Genomic DNA, 27,801 nt, shown 5'->3' with positions numbered 1-27,801 from the left:
GACAGACAGCCGGAGCTCCTCACACCCTCACACACACACACTCCACACACACACCCACTCCCTCCTCCAGCCCCACCGCCCCCGCCATGGCCGCGTCCACCCTGTCCGTCTGCTCCAGCGACCTGAGCTACGGCAGCCGCGTCTGCCTGCCCGGATCCTCGGACTCCTGCCCCGACCCCTCCTGGCAGGTGGACGACTGCCCAGAGAGCTGCTGCGAGCCCCCGTGCTGCGCCCCCGCCCCCTGCCTGACCCTCCTGTGCGGCCCCTCCTCCCCCTGCCAGGGAGACTGCTGCACCCCTGCGTGCTGCAAGCCCGTCTGCTGCACCCCTGCGTGCTGCAAGCCTGTCTGCTGCACCCCTGTGTGCTGTGAGGACTCCCCCTGCACAACCTCTTCATGCTGCCAGCCGTCCTGTTGCACCTCCTCCCCCTGCCAGGGAGACTGCTGCACCCCTGCGTGCTGCAAGCCCGTCTGCTGCACCCCTGCGTGCTGCAAGCCTGTCTGCTGCACCCCTGTGTGCTGCAAGCCCGTCTGCTGCACCCCTGTGTGCTGTAAGCCCGTCTGCTGCAGCCCTGTGTGCTGCGAGGACTCCCCCTGCTCAGCCCCCTCCTGCTGCCAGCCCAGCCCCTGCTGCAGACCCTCCTCCTGCGTGTCCTTGCTCTGCCGCCCCGTGTGCAAGCCCGTCTGCTGCACCCCTGTCTGCTGCAAGCTCTTCTCCTGCACCCCTGTGTGCTGCGAGGACTCCCCCTGCACAACCTCTTCATGCTGCCAGCCCGCCTGCTGCACCTCCTCCCCCTGCCAGGAAGACTGCTGCACCCCTGCGTGCTGCAAGCCCGTCTGCTGCACCCCTGTCTGCTGCAAGCCCGTGTGCTGCACCCCTGTGTGCTGCGAGGACTCCCCCTGCTCAGCCCCCTCCTGCTGCCAGCCCAGCCCCTGCTGCAGACCCTCCTCCTGCGTGTCCCTGCTCTGCCGCCCCGTGTGCAGGCCCACCTGCTGCACCCCTGTCTGCTGCAAGCCCGTCTGCTGCACCCCTGTGTGCTGCGAGGACTCCCCCTGCTCAGCCTCCTCCTGCTGCCAGCCCAGCCCCTGCTGCAGACCCTCTTCCAGTGTATCCCTGCTCTGCCGCCCCGTGTGCCCCCGCCCTGCCTGCTGCGCCCCTGCCTCCCCCTGCCAGCCCAGCTGCTGCCGCCCGGCCTCCTGCGTGTCCCTGCTCTGCCGCCCTGTGTGCCCCCGCCCTGCCTGCTGCACCCCTGCCTCGGGCCAGGAGTGTTGCCGCTGAGCGATCTTTTTAAGGGCATCCTGAATCTCGAGAGCTCCTCCACACACTGTGGGTTCTTTACAAAGCACCGAGACAGGTGTCAGGTCCCCTTTCCTGGGTCCCTGCAGTGGACACCGGTCACCAACCCCATTTTGCACCTGTCCTCCTACAAACAGCTCACTCGTTTGCTCAAGTGCTGACTTCCCAAATCAGCGTGCCCTGCCTCCTCAGCCTGGGTTGGCAGTGACCCCAGCCGGGCCTCCCGCAGCCTTCGGACCGTATGTGGAGTGGAGGGAGAGAAGATACAGTATCCACAGCGTCACCCCTGGACCCTGTGTGGCCCCTGCTCCCCCACTGACTCCCGAGCTGGTTTCTTTATCGTCCCACGAGCTATCGGTTCCTCCAATAAATTCTTTTCTTTATTAACTTAACCAGGATGCCTTTCTGTGCTTTCCAACAAAGACCCCTGCCTGACATTCCCCACGAGCGCGGCCTGTGGTTTTCCCCAGGCCCGCATGTTCCTGGCCTTCGGCGGTCGAGGCGGTGCCTCTGGCTACGTGTGTGTCCAAAACAGAGCACAGTGTCAAGGACATAAGGGCTGAGTGATCCACCCCGGGGAAGAGCCACCTTTCGGGGCGACTTCCCTGGACCCAGACTGTCTCCAGCCCCCACACTCCAGAAGGATGGATGCCACGGGCCCTGTGTAGTTGGGAGTTAGCACCGCAGGCCCGGCACGGCCGCCCTTAGGCCTGCTCACAGCATGAGCCCTTGGCTGTTGTCTGGGAATGTGGATTTTGGGGTTCCCACCAGGTGATAGGAGGGCCCCAATGGGCGTACACTGTGCAAATACTATGGCTTGTGCTGAATACCTGCTCTGCCTGGGGGTCTGGAATTTGGGTACGAGCCAGGCAGAGGGTGCCCACGTGACCGGGCCCTGATAGAAACCGTGATCTCTGATGGGTCCCTGGGTGGGGGCGGGAGTGGGGGGTGACACATCACATGTGTTGTCACAGCTCCTAGCTGGGGAGTGAAGTGCATCCTGTATGACTCCACTGGGAGGGGCTCTGGAAACGTGTGCCTGGTGCCCCTCGACTTTTCCCCGTGCGCCTTTGTGCTGTGTGTGCTGAGTCCTGCGAGGTCCCCCGGCAAATCACCAAATCCTGGGGACCCCCCCCCGTCAGATTGGCGGAAATGTCCAAGTCTGACAACAAGCATGGCTCTCTGTTCAGTGCTGCCGGCGACAGTCCTCCTGTTTCGGGGCAAAGTGGTAACAACCCGGAGAGGCCGAGTCCATGCACACCCCAAGGTGGCTCTCCTGGAGAAGACCTCATGGGCTGCACCTGACCCCCACGTGGGTTATTTCACGGAGCTCAAAAAGCGTCAATGTTAAAAACCAGCGGGCACTCCTCGGCGGGAGAATGGACAGCTAGAGTGCGCGTGTGCACACAAAGGAAGTGCATGTAGCGGTTAAAAGGACTGAACCGGAGAAACACATCGACGTGAATGGGTCTCAAAAACATAACATGGAGTGAGAACAAGAATCGCGTTGCAACCGATCCGTGCAGAAGAGCACACATCGGAAGGTTAAAAGCACAGAGGAGTATCTTGTCTTCACGACTGTAAACAACTCTACTAAAACTACAAAGGTGTGTGGGGGGGGGGTGTGAACGCCAGCCTCCACACAGGGGCTGGCTACCCCAAGGGAGGGAGTGGGGTGGGCACATGAGGGTGTTGACGGCATCTGGAATATTCTGTAAGTATGGCAAGAGGTGAAGATTTCTGTTAATTCCTAGGTACGTGGATGTCTATTATATTATTTTCTATGCTTTTTGAAATATTTTATAGTCAAAATACTAGCCAGAAAAGTAAAGACATGTTACATAGACCAATTCCTGAGCCAGATTCAGTAAGACAAACTTAGAGCAATAAATAGAAGTTTCATTGGGAAAATTTAAAGTTGCTTTCCCAAACTGGAAAGGAAACAGAAACGCAATTTCAAGTTCCCAGGACATAAAGGAAGCCAAGCCCTACATCTCAGAGCCTGGGGGTTTGAGTGAAGCAGGATTCAGGGGGCAATCAAATCCTTAAGGACATACAGCAGAAAATAAGCAAAGTTTACAATAAGTAAGATTTCAATTCAGAAAGTTAAAAAAAAAAACTTCCAAAGGAAAAAAAAGAAACAAATTAATAAAATTAATGAATTAAAAACAGAAAAAGCAATAGTAGATCTAATCAAGAAAACGGAGTGTTTTTAAAAGGTCTATAAGAGATTAAAAATGTTGGAAACCTGAAAGAGAGATAATGGGTATTGAATATGAAAACAGGCACACGACAGGCGATGGAGAAAATGTGAAATTATAGAAAAATATACATCTTTAAGTCAACACAATCAAACTTTTTAGGCAAAGGGGATAACTGTCTAGGAAAAGATCATTCCTGAAATCAGTGTCAGGAAAGCTAAGACACTTGAAAAGATAGGGATCATAGGAGAATTTGAAAGGACAGGGCGACACTATCTGTCACACAAAGCACAAGATCCAGATGTGGATCAGACTTACAGACCAAGGGGTCTCCCAGGGGCCCGGTAACGACCCTCACCCCCAGTGCCACTTGATCCCCAATCAGGATGTCACTGCGGTTCAGCAGGGTAGTGGTGAGACTGGCCCACCGGCTCTCCGTATGAGCAAAACAAACTGCCTTTTACCTCACACCACACACACAATTAATGGAGGGGAGGCAGGAATCTTAGGGCTTCATGTGGAAGGTGAAATAGTGGAGGTCCAGAAGGACACACAGGAGAATATCTTCACCATGTGTGGTAGGCAAAGACTGGAAATAGTACATTAAAAAAACACTAAACATAAAAGGAGAGAATCACTGTGTTGGACTTCATTAAAATTAGGAACTCCTATTCGTCAAAGGACACCATGAACCACAACACATCCATTAGGACGCCTAACTAACTAGACTAACTCGGGGTAGTCTACGCCGCACGTCAGAAAGTCTAACTACCCCGAGTGTCAGGGAGGATGTGGAAGAACCAGAGCATACGCATGCGCCTGTGGGAACGTGGACGGGTACAGTCACTTTGGAACAGGTTTGGCAGTCTCTTAATCATATGCCAACCATGTGGCCCAGACATTCCACCCCTGGCTGTTTACCCAAGAGCAAAGATAACACAAGTCCACATGAAGAATTGCTCACGAATGTTCATACTAGCCATATGTGCATCAACAGCTGAGTGGATAAACAAATTGTGTTATATCCACACAATGGAATGCTACTCAGCACAGAAAGAAGGCAATCACATACATGTTTATACATCTCAATATACTCAGGGGAGGAAGTCAAACCCAAAGAGTTGGTGTAATGTAATTTAATTTATGTGCAACTGTAGAGAAGACAAAACTAACCTAGATGGGAAGGAGATCTGGAATTTCCCAGGTCAAGGCTAAAAGGAGGTGGGATTAAGAACACATGAGAAATTTGGGGGATGATGGAAAAGTTCTCTATCTTGCTCATGGCAGTGGGCATGCAGGGGCAGATTTTCCCAAAACTCAACAAATGGAAACTTTAGATGGATACACATCCCAGTATGTAATCAAACCTCAATAAAGTTAACTTCTCTATTTAAATTTTTTTAATGTTTATTTATTTTTGAGAGAGAGAAACACAGAGTGTGAGCGGGGGAGGGGCAGAGAGAGAGGGAGACACAGAATCGGAAGCAGGCTCCAGGCTCCCAGCTGTCAGCACAGAGCCCGACGCGGGGCTCGAACCCACGAACTGTGAGATCGTGAGCCACGCAGGTGCCCCTGAAGTTGACTCTTTTAAAAGGACCCCACCAAGAGGATGAGGAAATGAAACCCCCTCTAGGAAGAGTCCTGTGTAATGCTCATATCCAATGGAGTGCTGAAGCACACGTGTATCAGCTCTTCCCAGGTCTGTGCTCAGAACATCATGGTGGTAGCTGTGGTGTGTTTACAGCACAGAAGCAGGGACATGCAACAAATCAAGGCTCGTTTTGTTTTGTTTTGTTTTGTTTTGTTTTGTTTTGTTTTGTTTTATAGAGAGCCAATTATTAAACATTTACCACACACCACTGCATACATACAACTAACTCATATTTGGAATATATAATAAATTTTTATAAGCCAATGAGAAATGCAAATAATCTTACTTTTAACAAAAAGACAAGCAAATGACTTGAACTGGCACCTCACAAGAAAAGACATCCAAATGTTTAAAGAGCGGCTTTACTCATCAGGGAATGCAAATTAATGTAATGATGTGGTATCCCTACACCCTTTCCAAAATGGGTAAAAATTTTAAAAGATTGACAATACCTCTTTTATAAAAGATTCAGAGTGACTAGAAGTCGTAAGATTGGTCCGTGGGAATGTAAATATTTTTAGAAAGCCATTGGACAAAAAAATATATCTGCTCAACTGCACCTGTGCCTAACATTTGATCTGGAAATCCCACTCATGGAATCTCATTAAAGAGATATTGACAGATATGTCCACCAAAAACAAAATGCACAGGAATTTTTATAGCAGCATTATTAATATTAGCCAAATTCTGGAAACAATCCAAAACTCCATCACTGGGAAAGAGAGCGAATCAATAACACATAGCAGGTTTAACGTAACAACTTTTATGGCACAGCAAAAAAAGAATGAACTACTGAATCTGCAGCAACATGGATGCTTATCACAGACACTGTGTTGAACAAAAGGAGCCATAAACCAAAGAGTAGGCAGAAGAGGCGAAACCAATCCAGGCAGAGATAAGGTGGAATAGCGACTCCTTGGAGGAGGTGGGTTAATGGAGAAACAGCACAAGGGAACACTTGGGATTCTGGAAACATTCTGTCTTCAACAAAATATTGTAAGGGAAGGGCGCCTTGGTGGCTCAGTTGGTTAGGCGTCCATCTTTGGTTCAGGCCATGATCTCGCAATTCTTGAGTTCAAACCCCACATCAAGCTCTGTGCTGATAGCCTGGAGCCTGGAGCCTGCTTTGGATTCTGTGTCTCCCTCTCTCTCTGCCCCTCCCCTCTCTCATTCTGCCTCTCTCTCTCAAAAATAAATATACATAAAAAAAATATTCTAAGGGAAAGCCTTTCCAATCCAGAGGACTATACCCAGCTAAATTATTAATCAAGAATAAGTGGAGAATAAATAAAATAATTTTTAGTTATGTCATGCTCACAAATTTATCTCCCATGCACCCATTTTCAGAAAGCTACCAGAGGGTGTGCTTCCTCAAAATAAAGGCATAAATCCAGAAAGAAAAGAACACCACATTCAGGAAATAAGAGATTCATGGTAGGAGAGATATGGAGGAAAATCCAAAGACAATGGTGAGGGGAGATCCCTGGATGACACCTGAACACACGTGCAGCTGAGGGAATAGACAGCAGACAACAGCCCACAAATAGAAAGAGTTCTTGGAGAGATGTTTCCACAAAATAAATGGAGCTGGCAGACTACCCAATATGTTCAACCTTCTTGAGTGGACCTTGGGGATACATTAGTCAGAGGACTTGGGGATGATTTAATGATAGGTACACAAAGAAATAAGCAAATAAACATAAGAAGCAATTGTTAACTCTAAGAACAGAAAAACACAAGCAAAAGCAAAACATGTACAAATGAGGAAATTAAGTCTGGCTCTAGTACACAGACCTGGCTATGAGCAATACACCCTGGTTAAAATGATACAGATTTGACACCGATTTGACCAACTTTTGCTGCCTTCTAGGAAAAGGAACTTTTTATGGGCCTGGTGGAAAATATGAGAAAGTGCCTTCCTCCACAACAGAAACTCACATCGTATCTAAAACTGAAGACTCAAGAAGGGGGGAAGATGGTAGTGGAGTAGGAGGACCCCAGGCTGGCCTTGTCCCATGAATACAACTAGATAACCATCAAGTCATCCTAAATACCCCAGAAATTGATCTGAAGACTGCAGAACAAACCCCACAACTAATGGGGGACAAAAGGTCACATCAAAGAAGGTAGGATGTGCAGAGATGTGGCTTGAAAGAGACACAGATCATGGCCATTGCAGTGGGAAAGGAACAGTGGTCGTGGAGAAGGGGGAGAGACAGACTAACACACAGGGAAGCACACGGGGGAAACAAAGCCCCACTGCAAGTGGCTTAGAAAGTGAAAGGGCCCAAGTTTCCTGAATTCTTACAACCAGTGGGGCTTAGAGCCTGGAGTTTGAAAGATCAGTGTGCTTGTCTCTGGGACAGCGCAGAGGACACTGGGCTGCTCTTGGAGAAAAGACAGGCAAACAGTCCACAGACATACAGCATGGAAACAGCAATCTGAAGAGCACCTGGGGGCACACAGTGGGGATATTATTCGCTCATCTAGAAGCATATCCAAGAGAGGCAGCATTCACGGAGAGACTTCTCTGTGAACAAAGGAACTGGCCAATGCCATCTCCCTCCTACAACCTCCATCAAAAGCACAGGGCCACCTGCAGGAACCAGCCCAGTGCTGACACTGGCTATCTACCTTGCTTACACCAAGCCTCATTCCCCCGTGTTCCAGAAGAGCCACCCTTCCCAGTCATGCTCACCACAGTCCCAGCATGACATTTCCCCTCCCCTAGAAGACCAGCCCAAACCCCTGCTCACACTGCACTTCCCAACACAGGAGTTTTGCAAGACCTTGGTTCCGGTGGTGGTGGCAACAGGTCTCATTTCACAAGCAGGCCAGAGCACAACTCGTTAAAATGTGCCACATTCAGGCCAGGGACCAAACACTTCCCACAACAGGCAAAGAGAGCCTAGAGATGACTGGCTTGAAAGATAAAGTGGCCAGGACATAACAGCAGAGTACACACAGAACACACCAGAGACATTCCTGGAAGCATCAGATTCTGGGGAACAGGGAACACTACATTAGGGGCCCTAATGGTCCTCTTCCTCATAAGGCGATTACCTTTAAGAACAGGAGAGTGACTCCTAACACACAGAAGCAGGCACACAGACTTAGGCAAAATAGAAGGCAGAGGAATTTGTCCCAAATGAAAGAACAGGACAAGGCACGGCAAGAGATTTAAGAGGAATAGATATCAGTAACATGCCTGATGGAGAATTTAAAGCAATGATCGTAAGGATACTCACTGGACTTGAGAAAAGAGTGGAGGACATCAGTGAGACCATTAACACAGAGATAAAGTATAAGAGCAGAGATAAAAGTTTCAACAAATGAAATGACAAACATGCTGGATAGGATGAACAGCAGGTTGGAAGAAGCAGAGGAATGAGTCAATGACCTAGAAGACAGAGTAATGGAAAGCAACGAAGGTGAATAAAGAGGAAAAAAAAAAAAAGAATTATGGAACATGAAAATAGACTTAGGGAAATCAGTGAATCCATGAAATATAACAAAATGTAATAAAATTTATATTATATGGATCCCAGAAGAAGAAGAGAGAGAAAAGAAGGCAGAGAAATAATAACTGAAAACTTCTCTAGTCTGGGAAAGGAAACAGATATCTAGATGCAGGAGGCACAGAGAACCGCCAACAAAATCCACAAAAGCAGATCCACACCAAGACATATTGTATTTAAAATTGCAAAATACAGTGATAAAGAACAAATATGAGAAGCAGCAAGATAAAAGAAGAATTATATTAAAAGGGAAAACATCTAAGGCGAGCAGGAGATTTTCCAGCAGAAACTTTCCAGGCCAGAAGGGAGGTGCATGGTATATTCAAAGTGCTGAAGGGGGGAATTTCAGCCAAGAATACTCTATCCAGCAAGGCTAATATTCAGAATAGAAGGAGATATAAAGAGTTTCCCAGACAAACAAAAATGAAAGGAGTTCACGACCACTAAACCAGCCCTGCAAGAAATACTAATGAGGATTATTTGAGTGGAAAGAATGACCAAAAGTGGCAGGATGAAGGTAAGAAATGAATGTTTCTGTAAAAAAATGAATATTTCTATAAAAAGTCAGTGCAGGAACTCACAAAATAAAAGGATGTAAAATATAACAACATATACCTAAAATATGGGGAGGAGTAAAGAATGGGTTCATGGGGTGTCTGGGTGGCTTAGTCAGTTAAGCATCTGACTCTTGATTTTGGCTCAGGTCATGATCTCATGGTTCATGAGATTGAGCCCTACACTGGGCTCTGCGCTGACAGCATGGAGTCTGCCTGGGATTCTTTCTCTCCTTCCCTCTCTGCCCTTTCCTCACTCACAGACTCTCTCTCTCTCTCTCTCTCTCTCTCTCTCAAAAATTAGAAGAAGAAGAACAAGAACAAGAACAAGAAGAAGAAGAAGAAGAATGGGTTCAAAATTAAATGAACATCAACTTAAGATGAACTGCTATATGCAGAAGAGGTTATATACAAACCTAATGGTAACCATATGTCAAAACCTACTAATAAATATGCAAAGAATAAAGAGAATTCCAAATACATCACTAAAGAAAACCAGCAAGTCTCAACCATGAAAGACAAAAAGGGATCAGAGAAAATCTTCAGAGACAACCACAAAACAATAAAATGGCAATAAATACATATCTATCAATTAATTACTTTGAATGTAAATGGACTAAACTCTTCAATCAAAATACAGAGGGTGACAGAATAGATTAAAAAAAAAAACAAGACCCATCTATATTCTGCCTACAGGAGGCTCATTTTAGACCTAAAGACACCTGCTAATTGAAAGTGAGGAGATGGAGAAACATTTATCATATAAATGGAGGTCAAAAGAAAGCTGGAGTAGCCACACTTATATAGGACAAACTAGATTTAAAAACAAAGATTGTAGCAGGAGGCAAAGAAGGACACAATATAATAATAAAGGGGACAATCCAACAAGAAGATATAACAACTGTAAACACTTACACACCCAACAGAGAAGCACCCAAATATATAAACACAAAGAAACTAATTTGTTAATAACAAACACAAAGAAACTAATTTATAAAAATACAATAATAGTAAAGGGCTTTAACACCCCACTTACAACAATGGACAGATCATCTAAGCAGAAAATCAACAAGGAACAGTGGCTTTGAATGACACGCTGGACTTAACAGCTATATTCAGAACATTCCATTCTAAAGCAGCAGAATACACATTCTTTTCAAGGGCACATGGAACATTCTACAGAATAAATCATATATCAGGTCAAAATTAAGCCTCAACAAATCTAAAGAGACTGGAGTCATACCATGCACCTTTTCTGACCACAACACTATGAAACTTGAAGTCAACCACAAGAAAAACTCTGGAAAGAACACGAATACATGGAGGTTAGGGAACATCCTACTAAAGAATGAATGGGTCAACCAGAACATTAAAGAAATTTTTAAAAAATACATAGAAACAAGTGAAAATGAAAACAAGTGGGTCCAAAACCTTTGGGATGCAGCAAAGGCAGTTCTAAGAAAGACGTCTATAGCAATACAGCTCTACCTCAAGAAGCAAGAAAAGACTCAAATATACAATCTAACATTACACCTCAAGGATCTAAAAACGGAACAGCAAATAAAGCCTAAAACGAAAAGAAGATGGGAAATAATAAAGATCAGAGCAGAAATTAATGATATAGAAACTAAAACAAACAAACAACAACAAAACAAACAGTAAAACAGATCAATGAAACCAAGAGCTAGTTATTTGAAAAAAAAAATCAATAAAATTTATAAACCTCTAGCCAGAATAATCAAGACAAAAAGAGAAAGGACACCCAAAAAAATTACAAATGAGAGAAAAGAAATAACAATAAACCCCACAGATATACAAATAATCATAAGAGAACATTATAAAAAACTATACACCAACAAATTAACAACCGAGAAGGATAAATTCCTAGAAACATAACCTACCAAAACTGAAACAGCAAGAAATAGAAAATTTGAACGGACCAATTACCAGCAAAGAATTTGAATCCATAATCAAGAAAATCCCAACAACAAAAAAATGTCCAGGGCCAGATGGCTTCACAGGGGAATTCTATCAAACATCTAAAGGAGAGTTAGTACCTATTCTTCTCAAACTATTCCAAAAACTAGTAAAGGAAGAAAAACTTCCAAATTCATTCTATGAGGCCAGCATTACCCTGATACCAAAACCACATAAAGAAATCACACACACACACACACACATACACACACACACAAAACTACAGGCCAATGTCCCTGATTAACACAGATGCAAAATCCTCAACAAAATATTAGCAAACTGAATCCAACAATACTTTAAAAAGACTTATTCACCACAATCAATTGGGATTTATTCAATATAAAGAATGGTTCAATATTTGCAAAGCAATTGATGTGATATACCACATTAATAAAAGCAAGATAAGAACCATATGATCATTTCAATAGATGCAGAAAAAACATGTGACAAAGTACAACATCCATTCATGATAAAAAAAAAAACCTCAACAAAGTAGATTTAGAGGAAACATACCTCAATAAAACAAAGGCAATATATAAAAACCTCACAGCTAACATCATCCTGACAGCCTTTTCCCTAAGGTCTGAAACAAGACAGGGATGTCCACTCCCACCACTGTATTCAACATAGTACTAGAAGTCTTAGCAACAGACAGCAACAACAAAGGCATCCAAGTGAGTAAGAAGAAAGTCAAACTTTCACCGTTTGCAGATGACATGATACTATAGATAAGAAACCCGAAACACTCTACCAAAAAACTGCTAGAGCTGATAAATAAATTCAGTAAAGTCACAGGATACAAAATCAATGTACAGAAATCTGTTGCATTTCTACACACCGATAATGAAGAAGTCGACAGAGAAATTAAGAAAAAAATCCCATTTACAATTGAACCAAAAATAATAAGATACCTAAGAATAAACCTAACCAAAGAGGTAAAGATCTGCACTCTGAAAACTACAGAACACTGATGAAAGGAACTGAAGAGGACACAAAGAAATGGAAAGAGATTCCATGCTCATGGATTGAAAAACCAAATACTGTTAAAGTGTCTATACTACCCAAAACAATCTACACATGTAATGAAATCCTTATCAGAATACCAACAGCATTTTTCACAGAACTAGAACAAACAGTCCTAAAATTTGTATGGAACCACAAAAGATCCTGAATAGCCAAAGCAACCTTGAAAAAGCAAAGCGAAGCTGGAGGCATAATAATTCTAGAGTTCAAGTTATATTACAAAGCTGTAGTCATCAAGAGAGTATGGTACTGGCACAAAAATGGACAAATAGATCAATAGGACAGAATAGAAAATTCCGGAAATAAACCTAGAGTTATATGGTTAATTAATCTTCGACAAAACAAGGGAGGATATCCAAAGGGAAAAAGACAGTCTCTTCAACAAATGGTGTTGGGAAAATCGGACGACAATGTGCAAAAGAATGAAACCAGACCACTTTCTTACACCATGCACAAAAATTAACTCAAAATAAAGACCTAAATATGAGACCTGAAACCATAAAAATCCTGGAAGAGAACACAGGCAGTGATTGTTCTTACATCCACCATAACAACATTTTTCTATATTTATTCCCCAAGGCAGGGGAAACAAAAGCAAAACTAAACTAACTCCTGGGACTATATCAAAATAAAAAGCTTCTGCAGAGAAAAGGAAACAACCAACAAAACTAAAAGGCAACCTACAGAATAGGAGAAGGTATTTGCAAATCATATATCTGATAAAGGGTTAGTATCCAAAATCTATAAAGAACTTCTCAAACTCAACACCCAAAAAACAAATAATCCAGTGAAGAAATGGGCAAAAGACATGAACAGACACTTCTCCAAAGAAGACATCCAGATGGCCAACCGACACATGAAAAAATGCTCACATCACTCATCATCAGGGAAATGTAAATCAAAACCACAATGAGATACCACCTTATACCTGTCAGAATGGCTCACATTAACAACTCAGGCAACAACAGATGTTGGTGAGGATGCGGAGGAAGAGGATCTCTTTTGCATTGTTGGTGGCAATGCAAACTGGTGTAGCCACTCTGAAAAACAGTGTGGAGGTTCCTCAAAAAGTTAAAAATAGAACTACCCTACGATCCAGCTGTTGCATTGTTAGATACTTATCCAAAGGATATAAAAATACTAATTCAAAGGGATATGTGCACCCCAATGTTTATAGCAGCATTACTTAAAACAGCAAATTTTGGAAAGAGCCCAAACGTCCATCGACTGATCAAGAAGGGGTGTGTGTGTGTGTGTGTGTGTGTGTGTGTGTGTAGATACAGAGATAGACAGATAGATATATGCATATAACGGAATATTACTCAGCCTTTGAAAAGACTGAAATCTTATAAAGACATGGATGGAACTAGAGAGTATTATGCTAAGTAAAATTAGTCAAAGACAAATACCATATGGCTTTACTCACATGCGGAATTTAAAAACTAAAACAAACGAGTAAAGGGGAGAAAAGAGAGAGAGGCAAACCAAGAAACAGACTCTTAACTACAGAGAACTAACTGACGGTCACCAGAGGGGAGGTGGGTGGGGGGATGGGGGAAACAGGTGATGGGGATCAAGGAGGGCACTTGGGATGAGCACCAGGTGATAAACATAAAAACTGGAAAAAAGTCAAAAATTAAAAGAAAATAATGAAACTGCAAACTCGGGAGAGAACAGAATAACGCACATGGTTTGGTAGCTGTGAGATAAGCAGGGAATTAAGAACAGGGTCTGGAACGGACCATGGAAGTCACACGCACTCGGCAGGGCTGGGCGCACCTGCCAGAGTCTGCAGGTGGAGCCGGCAAGGGGACACCCCTCCGGCCAACACAGCCTCGTAGAGCGAGGAGGGTCTGGGCCACGTGCGGAGCACCTGCAGAGACCGGAATTCACACCAAAGGCACACAGGCGAAAATGGAGTGGACACACCCAACCACCGGCCTCTCAGCCAACGGAAACTCTGCATCCCAGGCTTTGCTTTCTGGACACGAGCCACCAGCCACCACCAGACACACTCAGGGTCTTGGAGATGGTGCCGCAAACACCTCGCAGGAGGTAAACCAGTCAGCACTGTCAGCAAACACGCCGGCAATAACAAGGAAAAGGAAGTCCGGTCGAGACTCCGGCGACGCACAGCACCCCAGGGAGGGATATAAAAGCCCTTGGCCCGGAGCACCTCGCCCTCGCACCTGCCACACACACCCCCGTCCAGCTCGGCTCCCAGCACAAAACTCCAGCATGGCTGACCCCTGCTGCTCTAGGACTTGTGTTATTGCCGCGTCCACCCTGTCCGTCTGCTCCAGCGACCTGAGCTACGGCAGCCGCGTCTGCCTGCCCGGATCCTCGGACTCCTGCCCCGACCCCTCCTGGCAGGTGGACGACTGCCCAGAGAGCTGCTGCGAGCCCCCGTGCTGCGCCCCCGCCCCCTGCCTGACCCTCCTGTGCGGCCCCTCCTCCCCCTGCCAGGGAGACTGCTGCACCCCTGCGTGCTGCAAGCCCGTCTGCTGCACCCCTGCGTGCTGCAAGCCCGTCTGCTGCACCCCTGTGTGCTGCAAGCCCGTCTGCTGCACCCCTGTGTGCTGCAAGCCCGTGTGCTGCACCCCTGTGTGCTGCGAGGACTCCCCCTGCACAACCTCTTCATGCTGCCAGCCGTCCTGTTGCACCTCCTCCCCCTGCCAGGGAGACTGCCGCACCCCTGCGCGCTGCAAGCCCATCTGCTGCACCCCTGCGTGCTGCAAGCCCGTCTGCTGCACCCCTGTCTGCTGCAAGCCCGTCTGCTGCACCCCTGTGTGCTGTAAGCCCGTCTGCTGCACCCCTGTCTGCTGCAAGCCCGTCTGCTGCACCCCTGTCTGCTGCAAGCCCGTCTGCTGCACCCCTGTCTGCTGCGAGGACTCCCCCTGCACAACCTCTTCATGCTGCCAGCCGTCCTGCTGCACCTCCTCCCCCTGCCAGGGAGACTGCTGTACCCCTGCGTGCTGCAAGCCCTGCTGTACCCCTGTCTGCTGCGAGGACTCCCCCTGCTCAGCCCCCTCCTGCTGCCAGCCCAGCCCCTGCTGCAGACTCTCCTGCGTGTCCCTGCTCTGCCGCCTCATGTGCAGGCCCTCCTGCTGCACCCCTGTGTGCTGCAAGCCCGTCTGCTGCACCCCTGTGTGCTGCGAGGACTCCCCCTGCTCAGCCCCCTCCTGCTGCCAGCCCAGCCCCTGCTGCAGACCCTCCTCCTGCGTGTCCTTGCTCTGCCGCCCCGTGTGCAGGCCCACCTGCTGCACCCCTGTCTGCTGCAAGCCCACCTGCTGCACCCCTGTCTGCTGCAAGCCCATCTGCTGCACCCCTGTGTGCTGCAAGCCCGTCTGCTGCACCCATGTCTGCTGCGAGGACTCCCCCTGCTCACCCCCCTCCTGCTGCCAGCCCAGCCCCTGCTGCAGACCCTCCTCCTGCGTGTCCCTGCTCTGCCGCCCCGTGTGCAGGCCCGCCTGCTGTGCCCCTGCCTCCTCCTGCTGCACCCCTGCCTCCCCCTGCCGGCCCAGCTGCTGCCGCCCGGCCTCCTGCGTGTCCCTGCTCTGCCGCCCCGCGTGCCCCAACCCTGCCTGCTGCGGCCCCGCCTCAGGCCAGTCCTGCTGCTGATGGGCACGTCCCCCCAGGGCCAGCTGGGCTCAGGTCCCACCTGGTGACTGTGGTCCTCCCGGCCACCCCTCAGTCAGTCCTGACCTGTGTTAGGTGGCTGCCCCCACCCAGGACGGGGTCCCCCATGTGTCCACTCTCCTGACCTGACCTTGACCTCCTGCCTCCCAGGAACGCTGACCCCGTGGCTTCCCGGGACTTCTGCTCCCAGGAGGCACCTGCACCTGTTCTGGGTCACCTGTCCTTCCCTCCCCCCTTCTCTGCTCAGGTCACTTGACCTCGACTCCTAACCTGTCAGTACCTCCTTGGGTACCCCAATAAACTCACTTCGCCAGCTGATCTGCTTCCTTCCATCTGACCCTCAGGGTGCGGGGACCCCAGGGTTTTACCCAGACACGGTCTCCTCCAGCCACAAACATTTCTAGGAACGAGGGACTGAGCAGTCCCAGAGGCGGGCCTAACTCCTGTGGGCAGGGCCACGGGTGGGACTCACGCCCTGGCCCAGGAAGCTCCGTGCCGGTGGGCCCAGTGCCCAGGGCTTCCCAGGCTGGTCCCCTGTACACGGGTCGTGGCCTGGCCCGTTTCCACCCACTGCCCCATCCGGGCAAACCGGGCCCAGACAAGCAGGCCTGGGGGCTCCAGGCTCACAGCCTCTACGGGCCTGGGGTCGCCCTGTGGTCCTCCCGCGGGATCTACCCATTTAGCAGAAAGGTGATGGAGAGGGGCAGACGGTGCTCCAACCTCTCAAAGAAATCGACTAGGTTTGAAACAAAGTATGAGGGTGGGTGGCAGGGCCCCCAGGTGGTCCCGGGCCAGACTCTGGGGCCACCATCTGGTAGGCTAGGCTCCGCCCGGGGGGCTATGAGGGACACGGAGTCATGGTGCAGGGCCCTCCTGTGAACTGAGGGCCCCGTCAGGCCACGATGTACCGAGTGCTGTAGGTGACAGTCCACTCTGATGTCAGGGTGACATTGGCCGCACATGAGGGCACCTGCTGACAAGGGCGGGGATATGTAGTGAGGTCACCCACCACGGTGGCCGGGATCGTCCTGCCCCAGCCCCTGCCCCCACCCTAGGAACACTTGTCCTGAGTGGTTTGCACACGTGACCTGCGATTCTGCGGGCTTCTCTCCAGTCTCTGGAGCCGTGCCAGCCCAGCTGGTGAAGACCCTTCCAGTATCTGTCCACACAAACCAGGGTCTTGTGCTTCTGGCTCAGGCCCCTTGCCTCCGTCCATCCAGCCGTGTAGACCCCTTGCAGGTGTGCTAATAAACTCCCATGCCCCAGTTTGCTGATCCCGTCTGGTATGCGTCTCCTGCCCGGGCCCTCTGGGCTCTCCTGTTGCTTCCGTAAGGCGCACAGTCTTGAACGCTCTGAGCCCACCTGCCATTCCGTGGTGTATTCACAAGAAGCAGTGGCCCGGCCCAGCCCTTCTCTGGGCCTCACAGCTGTAGGCACCAGGAGGCCTCGGGAGCTAATCTCACTGTGGTCCCTGCTCTCAGGCCTCTTCACGCCCCTCACGATGAGGAAGCTGAGGCCACACACAGGATGACCAGCCCCGTCCAGGCGGTGCTCCGGCTGCTGCCTTTGGGGGAGAACTTCGTAGACGTGAACTTTGCCCTGCGGCAGAACTCCTTTTCTGTGACAGAAGCGTCTCTTGGCCCCAGGATGATGTTTGTCTGCACGTTTACACGTCACGGGAGACATGGGATTCTGGGTCTGAGTGACATGGCCCAAGTGGCCAAGTGGCGTGGATGGTGCACACCCAAAGAGCCACCCTGCCACCGGCTGTCATAGGGCCCGCTCTCCGATCACCCGAGGGCACCTGCCAGTCTTTGCCCATGGGGCAGTTCCTGGCTGCCACGGCGGGTCCAAGCCTGGCCCACACCTGAGCAGGGGTGGCTGTCCCCACCGACCACCAGGTGGCCTCTGTCATGTGCTTTGTGCTGCAGCTGGGACAGTCCTGAGACAAAGAGTGGTCATGGTGGCTGGGAAGGTACCAGAAGGCTACAGGCTAAACAGGGTGTCGGGGGCCCCGCTGGCAGAGGGGGACTGAGAAGCATATGCCCAACAGCCCAAAACAGACCAGACTGCTCTCACACTCAGGGTCAGGGCCCTGGGTGAGGGTGCAAACGCACCCTTGCCCTCCTCTTCCCAGCCCCGCACTGCTCCTCACAAGCCCCGTCCACCAGCCCTCGGGCCCCTGGGGCCTTGGGGAGTGCACCCTGGGCACACCATGGAAGGACCCATGTGTGCCCTTGGCAGGCCTGGGGACACCTGGGTGGGCATCTGGGGGGTTGGCACTGAAGTGAGCATGCTCTAGAAGGGGGTCACTGGCTCTGGCCAGACACTGCTACTGGCCCCGGGATCCCTCACCCCGGAGGCAGGGGGTTGAGACAGCTGGAGGGGAGCTGAGCAGGGTCCCCTGGAACTGGGGCCAGGCCCGAAGGTAGTGCTGAGGGCAGTTTCTGACCCACCCCCTGAGCCGTGGCTAAGGCTCTCCACGTAGTAGGCACAGAACGCTCTAGAAGCCTGCAGCTTCTATCCAAAGCCAGAAGAGCTCTCCTACTTGGAGAACCGGTCTCCAAGCAGACATATTCATAACAGCCAGAGGAGCGTCCCACAGAGAGATGCTCCCGGGACAAAGTTGGGAAAACACAGCAGAGAGGCACCCGTGTGGCTGGCTGCCATGATGCCATTTAAGGGCTGCCCAAGGAAGGGGCCTCCAGACCGGCCCCGACCTCCACGCTGACCTCCCTCCAGCCCCCAGCCCCCACGTGCCACACCAGCAGCTCCACAGGCTGCCAGCCAGCTCCCCCCAAGACCTTGGGCTGTGTCCCTGCTCGCCGCCCTCTCCCCCGGGGTCGTGGGAGCTCCTGCAGCCCAGCCGGCCACGCGCCCATGAGCTTCCCCTCAGGGTCCTGCCCATCTCACTTAAGCCGTCACCTGCAGGACCCTGCTTACTGCTGACCCCCAAGGCCACCCTCGACTCAGGAAGAAGCCACGCCAGCCTTTCCCTTTCGCAGTCAGTGAATCCATCATCGTGAACTCCTTCCAGGCCTGAGCCAGCCACACCTGCAGCCCCCCCAGAAAATGCCCCCAAAGTGTCCCCAGGATGCCCTGAAAGGCAGACACCACGGACCCTCCTGGGCATTCGGGGCCTGACAGGCGAGGAGCTGACTGCCTCAGCCCCACACAACCCCAGGGTCAGGCAGGCCATGCAACTCCCCGTCTGAAGAATAACCCCCAGCGAATCCTCACATGTCTGACACCCTCTCCCTCTGTGTCCTGTGGCTGTTCTGCTGACGAAGAGACCCACAGCTCATCTGGGAATGGGGGCTCAGGGGAGGCACGTGACCATCAGCCAGCGCCCAAGGGCCTCTGCCACTCTTCTCTGGGGCTTAGATCGCCACCTCTGGGGGGCCGGGGGCTCTCGCACGTGACACTCGGCAGCCGTGTCTACCTCGGGCCATCGCTCTGCTGTCCGGCCACCATCACAGGTGTGAAGATTTGCTCTTGGGGAAATCTGTGGGCACCACCTGGGCTGGGAACAAAGACACCACCACCCCCCGTGGGTAGAAGCAGCTCCATCCTACAGGGGGTGGGCACAGGTGTGGGCTGTCCCACAGGGGAGGGGGGAGCCCACGTTCTTCTATCTTTGCCAACTTGATAAAGAATAATGCCTTCTCACTGTTCCTTTTTGCCTAGACATATAGCCTCCCAAAGTGTGGATATGCCATTTTATTTATGCAGAAACAGGGGCGCCTCGGGGGCTCAGTCGGTTGGGCATCCGACTCTGGATTTCCACTCAGGTCATGATCTCAGGGCTGTGGGATCAAGCCCCACGTCAGGCTCCACACTGAGAGTGGAGACTGCTTGGGATTCTCTCTCTGCCTCTGCCCCTCTCTCCTGCTCTCTCTCTCTCTCTCTCAAAAGAGTCTGTTATTTTTGCAGGAGAACAGGCATCTAAAGTCTCTCTCCTTTTGATTATTACAAACAGCGCACTGTGAGGTCTTCACCACTTGCCTGTGTGCACTGGCGTGCGTTTTCACACCTAAATTCCAAAGTGACTTCCAGGTCAGAGCGTTTGCCAATTTTAAATCCTGAGAGATGTCAACAAGTGCCCTCAAAAGGACTTTTGAAAAGTGTGCCTACTGAGAGTGATGTCAGAAAAGACCGGGAATAGAGAACTCTAAGGGCCCGCTCCCCAGCCCCAGACACTGAAAAAACTGGCAAAGCTGTGGAAGTCAATTTCATCTGAATCATCTGGTTTACAACAACCAAGGGAATGCTTCATCACCACAAAAGCGACTGCAGCCTGGTGGACTTGGTCCCGGTGAGGGGCCTGGTGCTGGAGGGAGAGAGCAGGCCCATTCCCCTGTTCTACCAGAAGGGTGGTTGTCTGTGCAGTGGCCTCTGGAGGCGCCCACACCAAAGGCTTGGCTTTCTTTCTCCTAACTCGGAACTCTTTCAAGGCAGAGAAGCAGCTACACAGAGTGTCTGTCAACTTAACCCCTTGCCGCCTGGGGAAAGGGTATCAGTTGTGGCAAACAGAAGACACCCCAAAACACCGAGGACAGAAAGCCTGGGGAATGAAATTCTTGGGGGAATAGGGCTTTCAATGCTTCTACAGATGGCCGCGAGTCCAGAAGACCCCACCCATGCCCACGAGGGGCCCGTGCTCAGAAAGGACCTGAGAAGGCCCCACGCACTCACTGCTGGCTGCACATCCCGCTCTGAAAGGCAGGAAGTGGAGGTGAAGAGCTGTAAACGCCCAGCCCAGGGTTGTGGGCATGGCCCAACACACAAGCAGAGCCCAGCCACAAAGACTGGACACAAATACTGTTTGGTTCCAGGTGTTCAAGGAACTCTCTGCCAAACCACTATCTGACCACTAAGCTAATGGAACAGCAACCACACCTGACAAAGAGTATAGTTGTTACAAAATGGTTTAGAAGGTTCACTAAACAAAACATAATCACAGGTCACAATAATCAGCAACAACAAACTATAGGGAAGGAGAGAATCTGATATCTGGAATGATTACATTATAATATTGGAAATCTCTGGTTTTCAACAAAAACCATGAAGTGTGCAAAGAAGGAAGAAAGGATGGCTCATTCACAGGGGAAAAAAGCAACTAGCAGAAAATGTCCCTGAAAAAGCCCAGGGACTGAACTTTTCCAACAAAGCCTTTAAATAAACTCTTAATATACTCTAGGAGTTCAAGAAAACCGTGGACAAAGAACTAAGAGAAACCAAGAGAATAATGTTCATCAAACTGAGAATGTCAATAAAGAGACAGAAGTATAAAAAGGAACCAAAAAGAAATTCTAGGGTCACTGAATGAGTCACAATAACTGAACCGATAGCTTCACCAGCAGGGCTCAGTTACACATGTGATCAGGAGAAGAAAGGATTAGTAAATATGAAGACAGTCCAGTTGAAATACTCCTGTACAAGAAGTAGATGGGGAAAAGGAATAAAGATAAATGAACAGAGACTACAAGATCTGTGGGGACACCTTCAAGTAGACCAACATACACTTGACAGGAATCTCCAAAAGAAAGAAGAGAGAGAAAGGAGCAGGAAAAATTCTGAAGAAATAATGGCCAAAACGTTCCCAAATTTAAAGAAACATAGGAAGCTACACATACAGGAAGCTCAAAAGACTCCAAGTAGAATAAATTCAGAGACATCCACACCAAGATGCATTATCACCAAACTATCCAAAGGCAAAGGCAAAGAGAATCTTAAAAGCAGCAAGTGGGAATAATAGTAGCCAATTCCTCGTCAGAAATGCGAGGCGAGGCGGCAGTGGGATGATGTGTTTAAAGTCCTGAAAAGACCACCAACCAAGAAGTCCATGTTAGACATACGCTTTCCAAATGAAGGACAGATTAAGACACTTCCAGGTAAATGAAAGTTAAAAGAGCTCATTATTAGTGGCTATATCTGCCCCACAAGAAATGACCGTTTGGGCAGAAATAAAAGGGCACTAAACTTGGAGACATAGTTAGGGATGAAGAACTCTAGCAAGGGTGTCGGACTGGGTAGTGTGTGTGTTTATAAGGGTTTGTGTGTTGCATCTAATTCCTTGGTGTCCAGTGGTTCACAATACTCTTCTATCTTTTTGTAAGGTCAGCAGTGATGTCCCCATTTTTCTTTAATCTGAGTCTTCTCTCTTTTTTTCTTAGTCTAACTAAAGGTTTGTTCATTCTGTTGCTCTTTTCAAAGAACCGACTTTTGGGTTCATGGATTCTTTCTGTGGTTTTCCTACCCCTCTCTTTCATTAATCTGTGCTTTGTTTCCTTCCTCTGCCATCTTTGGGTTTAGTCTGCTCTTCTTTTTCTAGTTCCTTAAGATGTAAAGTCAGGTTATGGATTTAAATGCTTCTTCTTTTTAAATTAAGTGTTGATGGCTATGAATCTGCCTCTGAGCACTGTTTTTGCTGCATCCTGTAAGTACCGGTTCATTGTGTTTTCATCCCAAGGTACGTTCTAACTTCTCCTGTGATTTCTTCTTTGACCCATTAATTGTTTCACTGTGTGTTGTTTAATTTCCATATATTTGTGAATTTTCCTATCTTTCTTCTGTTATTGGTTTCTTTCCACTGTGGTCAGAGAAGATGCTTTGTATGATTTCAGTCTTTTAAAATTTACTAAGATTTTTTCTGTGTCCTAACATATGGTCTAATCTGGAAAATGTTCCATGAGCACTTGAGAAGAACACGCGTTCTGCTGTTGTTGAGTTAAATGTCTTGTATATGCCATGGATTTAGTTGGTTTATAGCCTTTGTTTCATTATTGATCTTTGATCTAGTTGTTCTATTATGTCATTTTTTTATTAGTGGATATGACTTATTGAAGTCTCCAACTATTGTTGTAGACCTGAAACTATTTCTTCAATTCTGTAATTTTTGCTTCGTATATTTTAGGGGCCTGCTACTGGGTGAATATGTGTTTATAATTGTCATATTTTCTTGATATATTGACACTTTTATCAATATTTTTTAATGCTTTATTTATTTTTGAGAAACAGAGACAGAGTATAAGCTGGGGAGGGGCAGAGAGAGAGGGAGACACAAAATCTGAAGCAGGATCCAGGCTCCAAGCTGCCAGCACACAGCCCAATGTGGGGCTTGAACCCATGAACTGAGAGATCATGACCAGAGCTGAAGTTGGATGCTTAACCGACTGAGCCACCCAGGTGCCCCTATCAATATTGATGTCCTTTTGTCTCTTACAACAATATTTGACTGAAAGTATATTTTGTCTTATTTTATTATAGCCATCCAGCTCTCTTTTGGTTACTATTTGCATGAAATATCTTTTTCCATCCTTTCTTTTCAATGTATTTGTATCTTTGAATCTCAAGTGAGTGAACTGACTTAACAAGAAATAGACAAACTGGAACAGACATAAAACAAGTAACAAGATAACACTGTCATTGAAAACCTCCCCTACAAGTAAAGCCCAGGACCAGATGATTTCGTGATGAGTTGTGCTAAACAGTTATAAAACAATTAACACTAAACTTTCTCAAATTCCTCCAAAAAACAGAAAATGAGGGAACACTTTCTAAATCATTCTGTGAGGTCCTGATATCAAAGCCAGACAAAGACAACAAAATAAACCTACAGATGAATAATCTTTACACATAAAGATTTTAAAAACTTCCACAAAATACAATCAAACAAAATCTGGCAGCATTTTAAGAGAATCATACACCATAACCAAGTGGGTTTATCCCAGGAACGCAAGAGTGATGCAACGCATGAAAACCAGAGTAATGCACGACATTAGCAAAACGACATTAGTCGATCATCTCAACTGATACAGAAAAAGCATTTGACAAAAGGCAACACCCTCTCATAATAAAACCCTCAACAGACTGTGAGAAAATAACTTCCTCAAAATAATAAGAGGGCAGATGAAAAACGCACAGCAAACATCAGCCACCATGGCAAAAGACTGAAAGCCTTCCCCTAAGCCAGGAGCAGGCAAGGAGACCCACTTTCACCACTTCTATTCAATACTACTGGAAGTTCTAGCCAGAACAATTCAGTAAGAAAACAAGATAAAATATATCCGAATTAGAAAGGAGAAATAAAACTTACCACAAAGCTACGGTAATCAAAACAGTGGTACTGGCATAATGATTTACATATATAGGTTAAGGGAATAAAATTGAAAGTCTAGAAATAAATGGATTTCTATGGTCAATTTATTTTCAACAAGGGTTCAGTATCATTTGAATAGTCTCTTCAAATGGTGCTGGGACAACTGGACATCCACATGCAAAAGAATAAAGTTGAACCCTACCTCACACCATATATAAAAAGTAACTCAAGCATCAAAGACCTAAATATAAGAGCTGACATCATGAAACTCTTGGAAGGAAACACAGGGGTAAATCTGCATGACCTTAGATTTGGCAATGGTTTTTCGGGTTATGACACCAAACAAATGAACACATAGATAGATTGGATTTCATCAAAAGTTAAAGTTTTGTACATTGAAGGACACTATCAAGAGAGTGAAAGGCAGCCCACAGAATGAGAGAAAATATTTGCAAATCATAATTCTGATAAGGGTTTAATATCCAGAATACATAACAAACTCCTATAACTCTACAATAAAACGATAGATAACCCAATTAAAAATGGGCAAAGCACTAGACATTTCTCCACAGAAAATATTCAAATGGCCAACAAGCACTCAAAAGGAAGCCCCGTGTCATTGGTCATCGGAAATGCGCGCCCAAACCACAAGAAGATGCCACTTCACGCCCACTAGGATGGCTCCAATGTTTTTCATGCCGAACACAATGGAACCGGTGTTGGGGAGCCCACGGAGGAACTGGGGCCTCGCACCTCACTGCTGGGAATGTAAAATGGCGTGGCTGCAGTGGAAAGTGGTCTGGCGGTTCGTTGAAAGGTAGACACAGAGTGACCATCTGCCCCAGCAATCCCTCTGCTAGGTATATATGCCCAAGAGAACCAAAAAGAGCTATTCCAACAAAAACTTGCACAAAAATGTCCACAGCATCACTTTTCACAACAGCCAAGAGGTGGAAACAACCAAATGTCCACTGACTGGCGAACAGGTAAGTACAATGTGGTCTCCCTGTTTGGTGGAATATTACTCAGCCATGAACAGGAGCGGAGCACGGACACCTGCTACAATGCGGACGAACCTGGAGAACATGATTTTCAGTGAAAGTAGCCAGACACAAGAGGCCACATGCTGCGGGATTCCTTGTTTGTGGAATGTGTGGAACGGGCAAACCCATAGAGACAAGAGCAGGTTAGTGACTGACGGGGGCTGGGAGGGGGGCTCCGAGATAGTGCAGGATTTCCTTCTGGATTGATGAGAATGTTCTGGAAGTAGAGGGTGGTCGGGGTTGCACAACATTGTGACTCCTGTAAATGCCACTGACTTGTGCACTTTAAAATGGATACAATCTGGGGCGCCTGGGTGGCTCAGTCGGTTAAGCGGCCGACTTAGGCTCAGGTCGTGATCCCGCGGTCCGTGAGTTCTAGCCCCGCATCGGGCTCTGTGCTGACAGCTCAGAGCCTGGAGCCTGTTTCGGATTCTGTGTCTCCCTCTCTCTGACCCTCCCCCATTCATGCTCTGTCTCTCTCTGTCTCAAAAATAAAATAAAAAACATTAAAAATTTTTAAAAAAAATAATAAAATGGATATGATCATAAGTTTTATATATTATGGGTTCTGTTTGTAAAAATCATGCCTGCTAGGGGCTTCTGGGAGTGAGCCCCCACACTCAGCAGCACTGGAAGTGATCAACGTTGTAAATCTTGTTGAGCTCACAGGTAGGACATTTTGTTTTACTTTGAGAACATTTGATTATTACTAAACTCAAGTAGTTGCCATGTGCTTAGTGGAAATTTGAATGTCTTGAACGTTGTGCGTGACTCTTTCGTACCCTCTCCCGCTTTCATTGTGAGGACTTCATCAATTTCATTGACCTTCATCCATCAGGCACATTGTCAACATTTTTTATAGTTCAACATCCTTAATTTGTATTCCAAAAAGATTCCCTTTGAATTTTGAAATACAGCAATGATGGAGGGTCCTGGATGGACGGTCCCCATATCACCCTTGCTCCACGCCCACTCCTCCAGATTAAATCTCACCCCACCCTCAGGCCCCAAGCGGGGACCTGCCTCTGCCAGGACCACTGACCACAGGCTCGGGAGAACGAGATTTCGGAACCAAAGGTCAGTCCCTGAATCTGCTCCTCCTAATGACCTAGGGAGTGTAGGCCTCCTGGGACATTCCAGCTCCTCCTTGGGGAAGGGAGGTCCAGTCCTGTCTGAGGACGTCCCCCTCCTTGCTGGCCATGGCTGACATTGGGACCACAGAAGTTCATAAGCCCACTCAGAAGGATCAGTCCCACATTGCCTGTGCCCTACAACATGCACCTCTGTCCTCTTTTCTCCCAATCATGGGCCAGCCCAGCTGCTCCAGGTCAGGTCCAGGCTGGGTCCACAGGAACACAGCACGTGAGCCCAGAGCCGTCACCTGGGGCCCCGGCACATGACTGGCCAGGTGGGAGCTGCGGAGTCAGCCGCAGAGAGGCTATGCCTTCCCTGCAGGTGTCCCAGGGGAACCAGGCTCATGCCAGGGACAACCAGCCCTGACGAGCGCTGCCCTAGGTTTACAAGCTGAGGCAAGATCATGACACGACAACAGAATAGGCCCTAATGACAGTCCTCACAGCCCAAAACACCAACAAGGAAGGAGACATGTGAGCCGTCGGCTGGGACAACATATACCTGAGAGGTATAAAAGCCAACAGACAGCCAGAGCCCCTCACACACTCACACACACACACTCACACACTCACACCCACTCCCTCCTCCAGCCCCACCGCCCCCGCCATGGCCGCGTCCACCCTGTCCGTCTGCTCCAGCGACCTGAGCTATCACAGCCGCGTCTGCCTGCCCGGGGCCTCGGACTCCTGCCCCGACCCCTCCTGGCAGGTGGACGACTGCCCAGAGAGCTGCTGTGAGCCCCCGTGCTGCGCCCCCGCCCCCTGCCTGACCCTCCTGTGCGGCCCCTCCTCCCCCTGCCAGGGAGACTGCTGCACCCCTGCGTGCTGCAAGCCCGTCTGCTGCACCCCTGCGTGCTGCAAGCCTGTCTGCTGCACCCCTGCGTGCTGCAAGCCTGTCTGCTGCACCCCTGTGTGCTGCAAGCCCGTCTGCTGCACCCCTGTGTGCTGTAAGCCCGTCTGCTGCACCCCTGTGTGCTGCGAGGACTCCCCCTGCTCAGCCCCCTCCTGCTGCCAGCCCAGCCCCTGCTGCAGACCCTCCTCCTGCATGTCCTTGCTCTGCCGCCCCGTGTGCAGGCCCACCTGCTGCACCCCTGTCTGCTGCAAGCTCTTCTCCTGCACCCCTGTGTGCTGCGAGGACTCCCCCTGCACAACCTCTTCATGCTGCCAGCCCAGCCCCTGCTGTAGACCCTCCTCCTGCGTGTCCCTGCTCTGCCGCCCCGTGTGCAGGCCCGCCTGCTGCGCCCCTGCCTCCTCCTGCCGGTCCAGCTGCTGCCGCCCTGCCTCCTGCGTGTCCCTGCTCTGCCGCCCCGTGTGCCCCCGCCCTGCCTGCTGTGGCCCTGCCTCGGGCCAGTTCTGCTGCTGAGCCTTCCTAGACATCACCCAGGGTCCTCTCCGGGCAGGACGCTGACCTCAAGCCAGCTGTGCCCCCTGTGGCTTGCACAAGCGCCAGGGGAAGGAGAGCCCTCCTCCTGGCCTGGCCGCTTATTCAGGGACCTGGGATGCTCACCACATCTGCCCTGACCCCAGTTGCACAAGGGCACCCAGCGGCACCAGCCCCATGAGCTCTGGGGTGTTCCTTGTCCCCCAGCAGACCTGGCCCCACCCCAGCAGTGACATCACCTCTGAGTCCTAATAAAGCCTCCTCTGACTCGTGCCGACCTCCTGT

The 27,801-nt window shown here is 49.1% G+C and overlaps 2 protein-coding genes across 5 annotated transcripts in view; one reads left to right on the top strand and one right to left on the bottom strand.

The window, feature by feature from the left end:
* The window catches only part of TSPEAR (thrombospondin type laminin G domain and EAR repeats), a 155,292-nt gene that overhangs the window by 75,002 nt on the left and 52,489 nt on the right, over positions 1–27,801 (bottom strand). The gene's annotated exons all lie outside the window — the stretch shown is intronic.
* Positions 25–27,788, top strand: LOC128315085 (keratin-associated protein 10-7-like). 4 transcript variants are annotated; one of them, XM_053220463.1, is made up of 3 exons: positions 25–1,159; positions 15,726–15,787; positions 27,356–27,788. In XM_053220463.1, the coding sequence occupies exons 1-3, from the start codon at positions 87–89 to the stop codon at positions 27,496–27,498; spliced, it is 1,278 nt and encodes a 425-aa protein (XP_053076438.1). In that variant the 5' UTR covers positions 25–86; the 3' UTR covers positions 27,499–27,788. The 4 variants fall into 4 exon arrangements, with proteins under 4 accessions (XP_053076438.1, XP_053076436.1, XP_053076439.1 ...); XM_053220461.1 differs by lacking the exon at positions 25–1,159 and having other exon boundaries at positions 14,412–15,787; XM_053220464.1 differs by lacking the exons at positions 25–1,159; positions 27,356–27,788 and adding an exon at positions 14,412–15,489 and having other exon boundaries at positions 15,625–16,176.

The sequence above is a fragment of the Acinonyx jubatus genome, chromosome C2, assembly GCF_027475565.1.
Source record: "Acinonyx jubatus isolate Ajub_Pintada_27869175 chromosome C2, VMU_Ajub_asm_v1.0, whole genome shotgun sequence".
Lineage (NCBI taxonomy): Eukaryota > Metazoa > Chordata > Mammalia > Carnivora > Felidae > Acinonyx > Acinonyx jubatus.
This window is presented reverse-complemented; position numbering and strand designations above follow the sequence as displayed.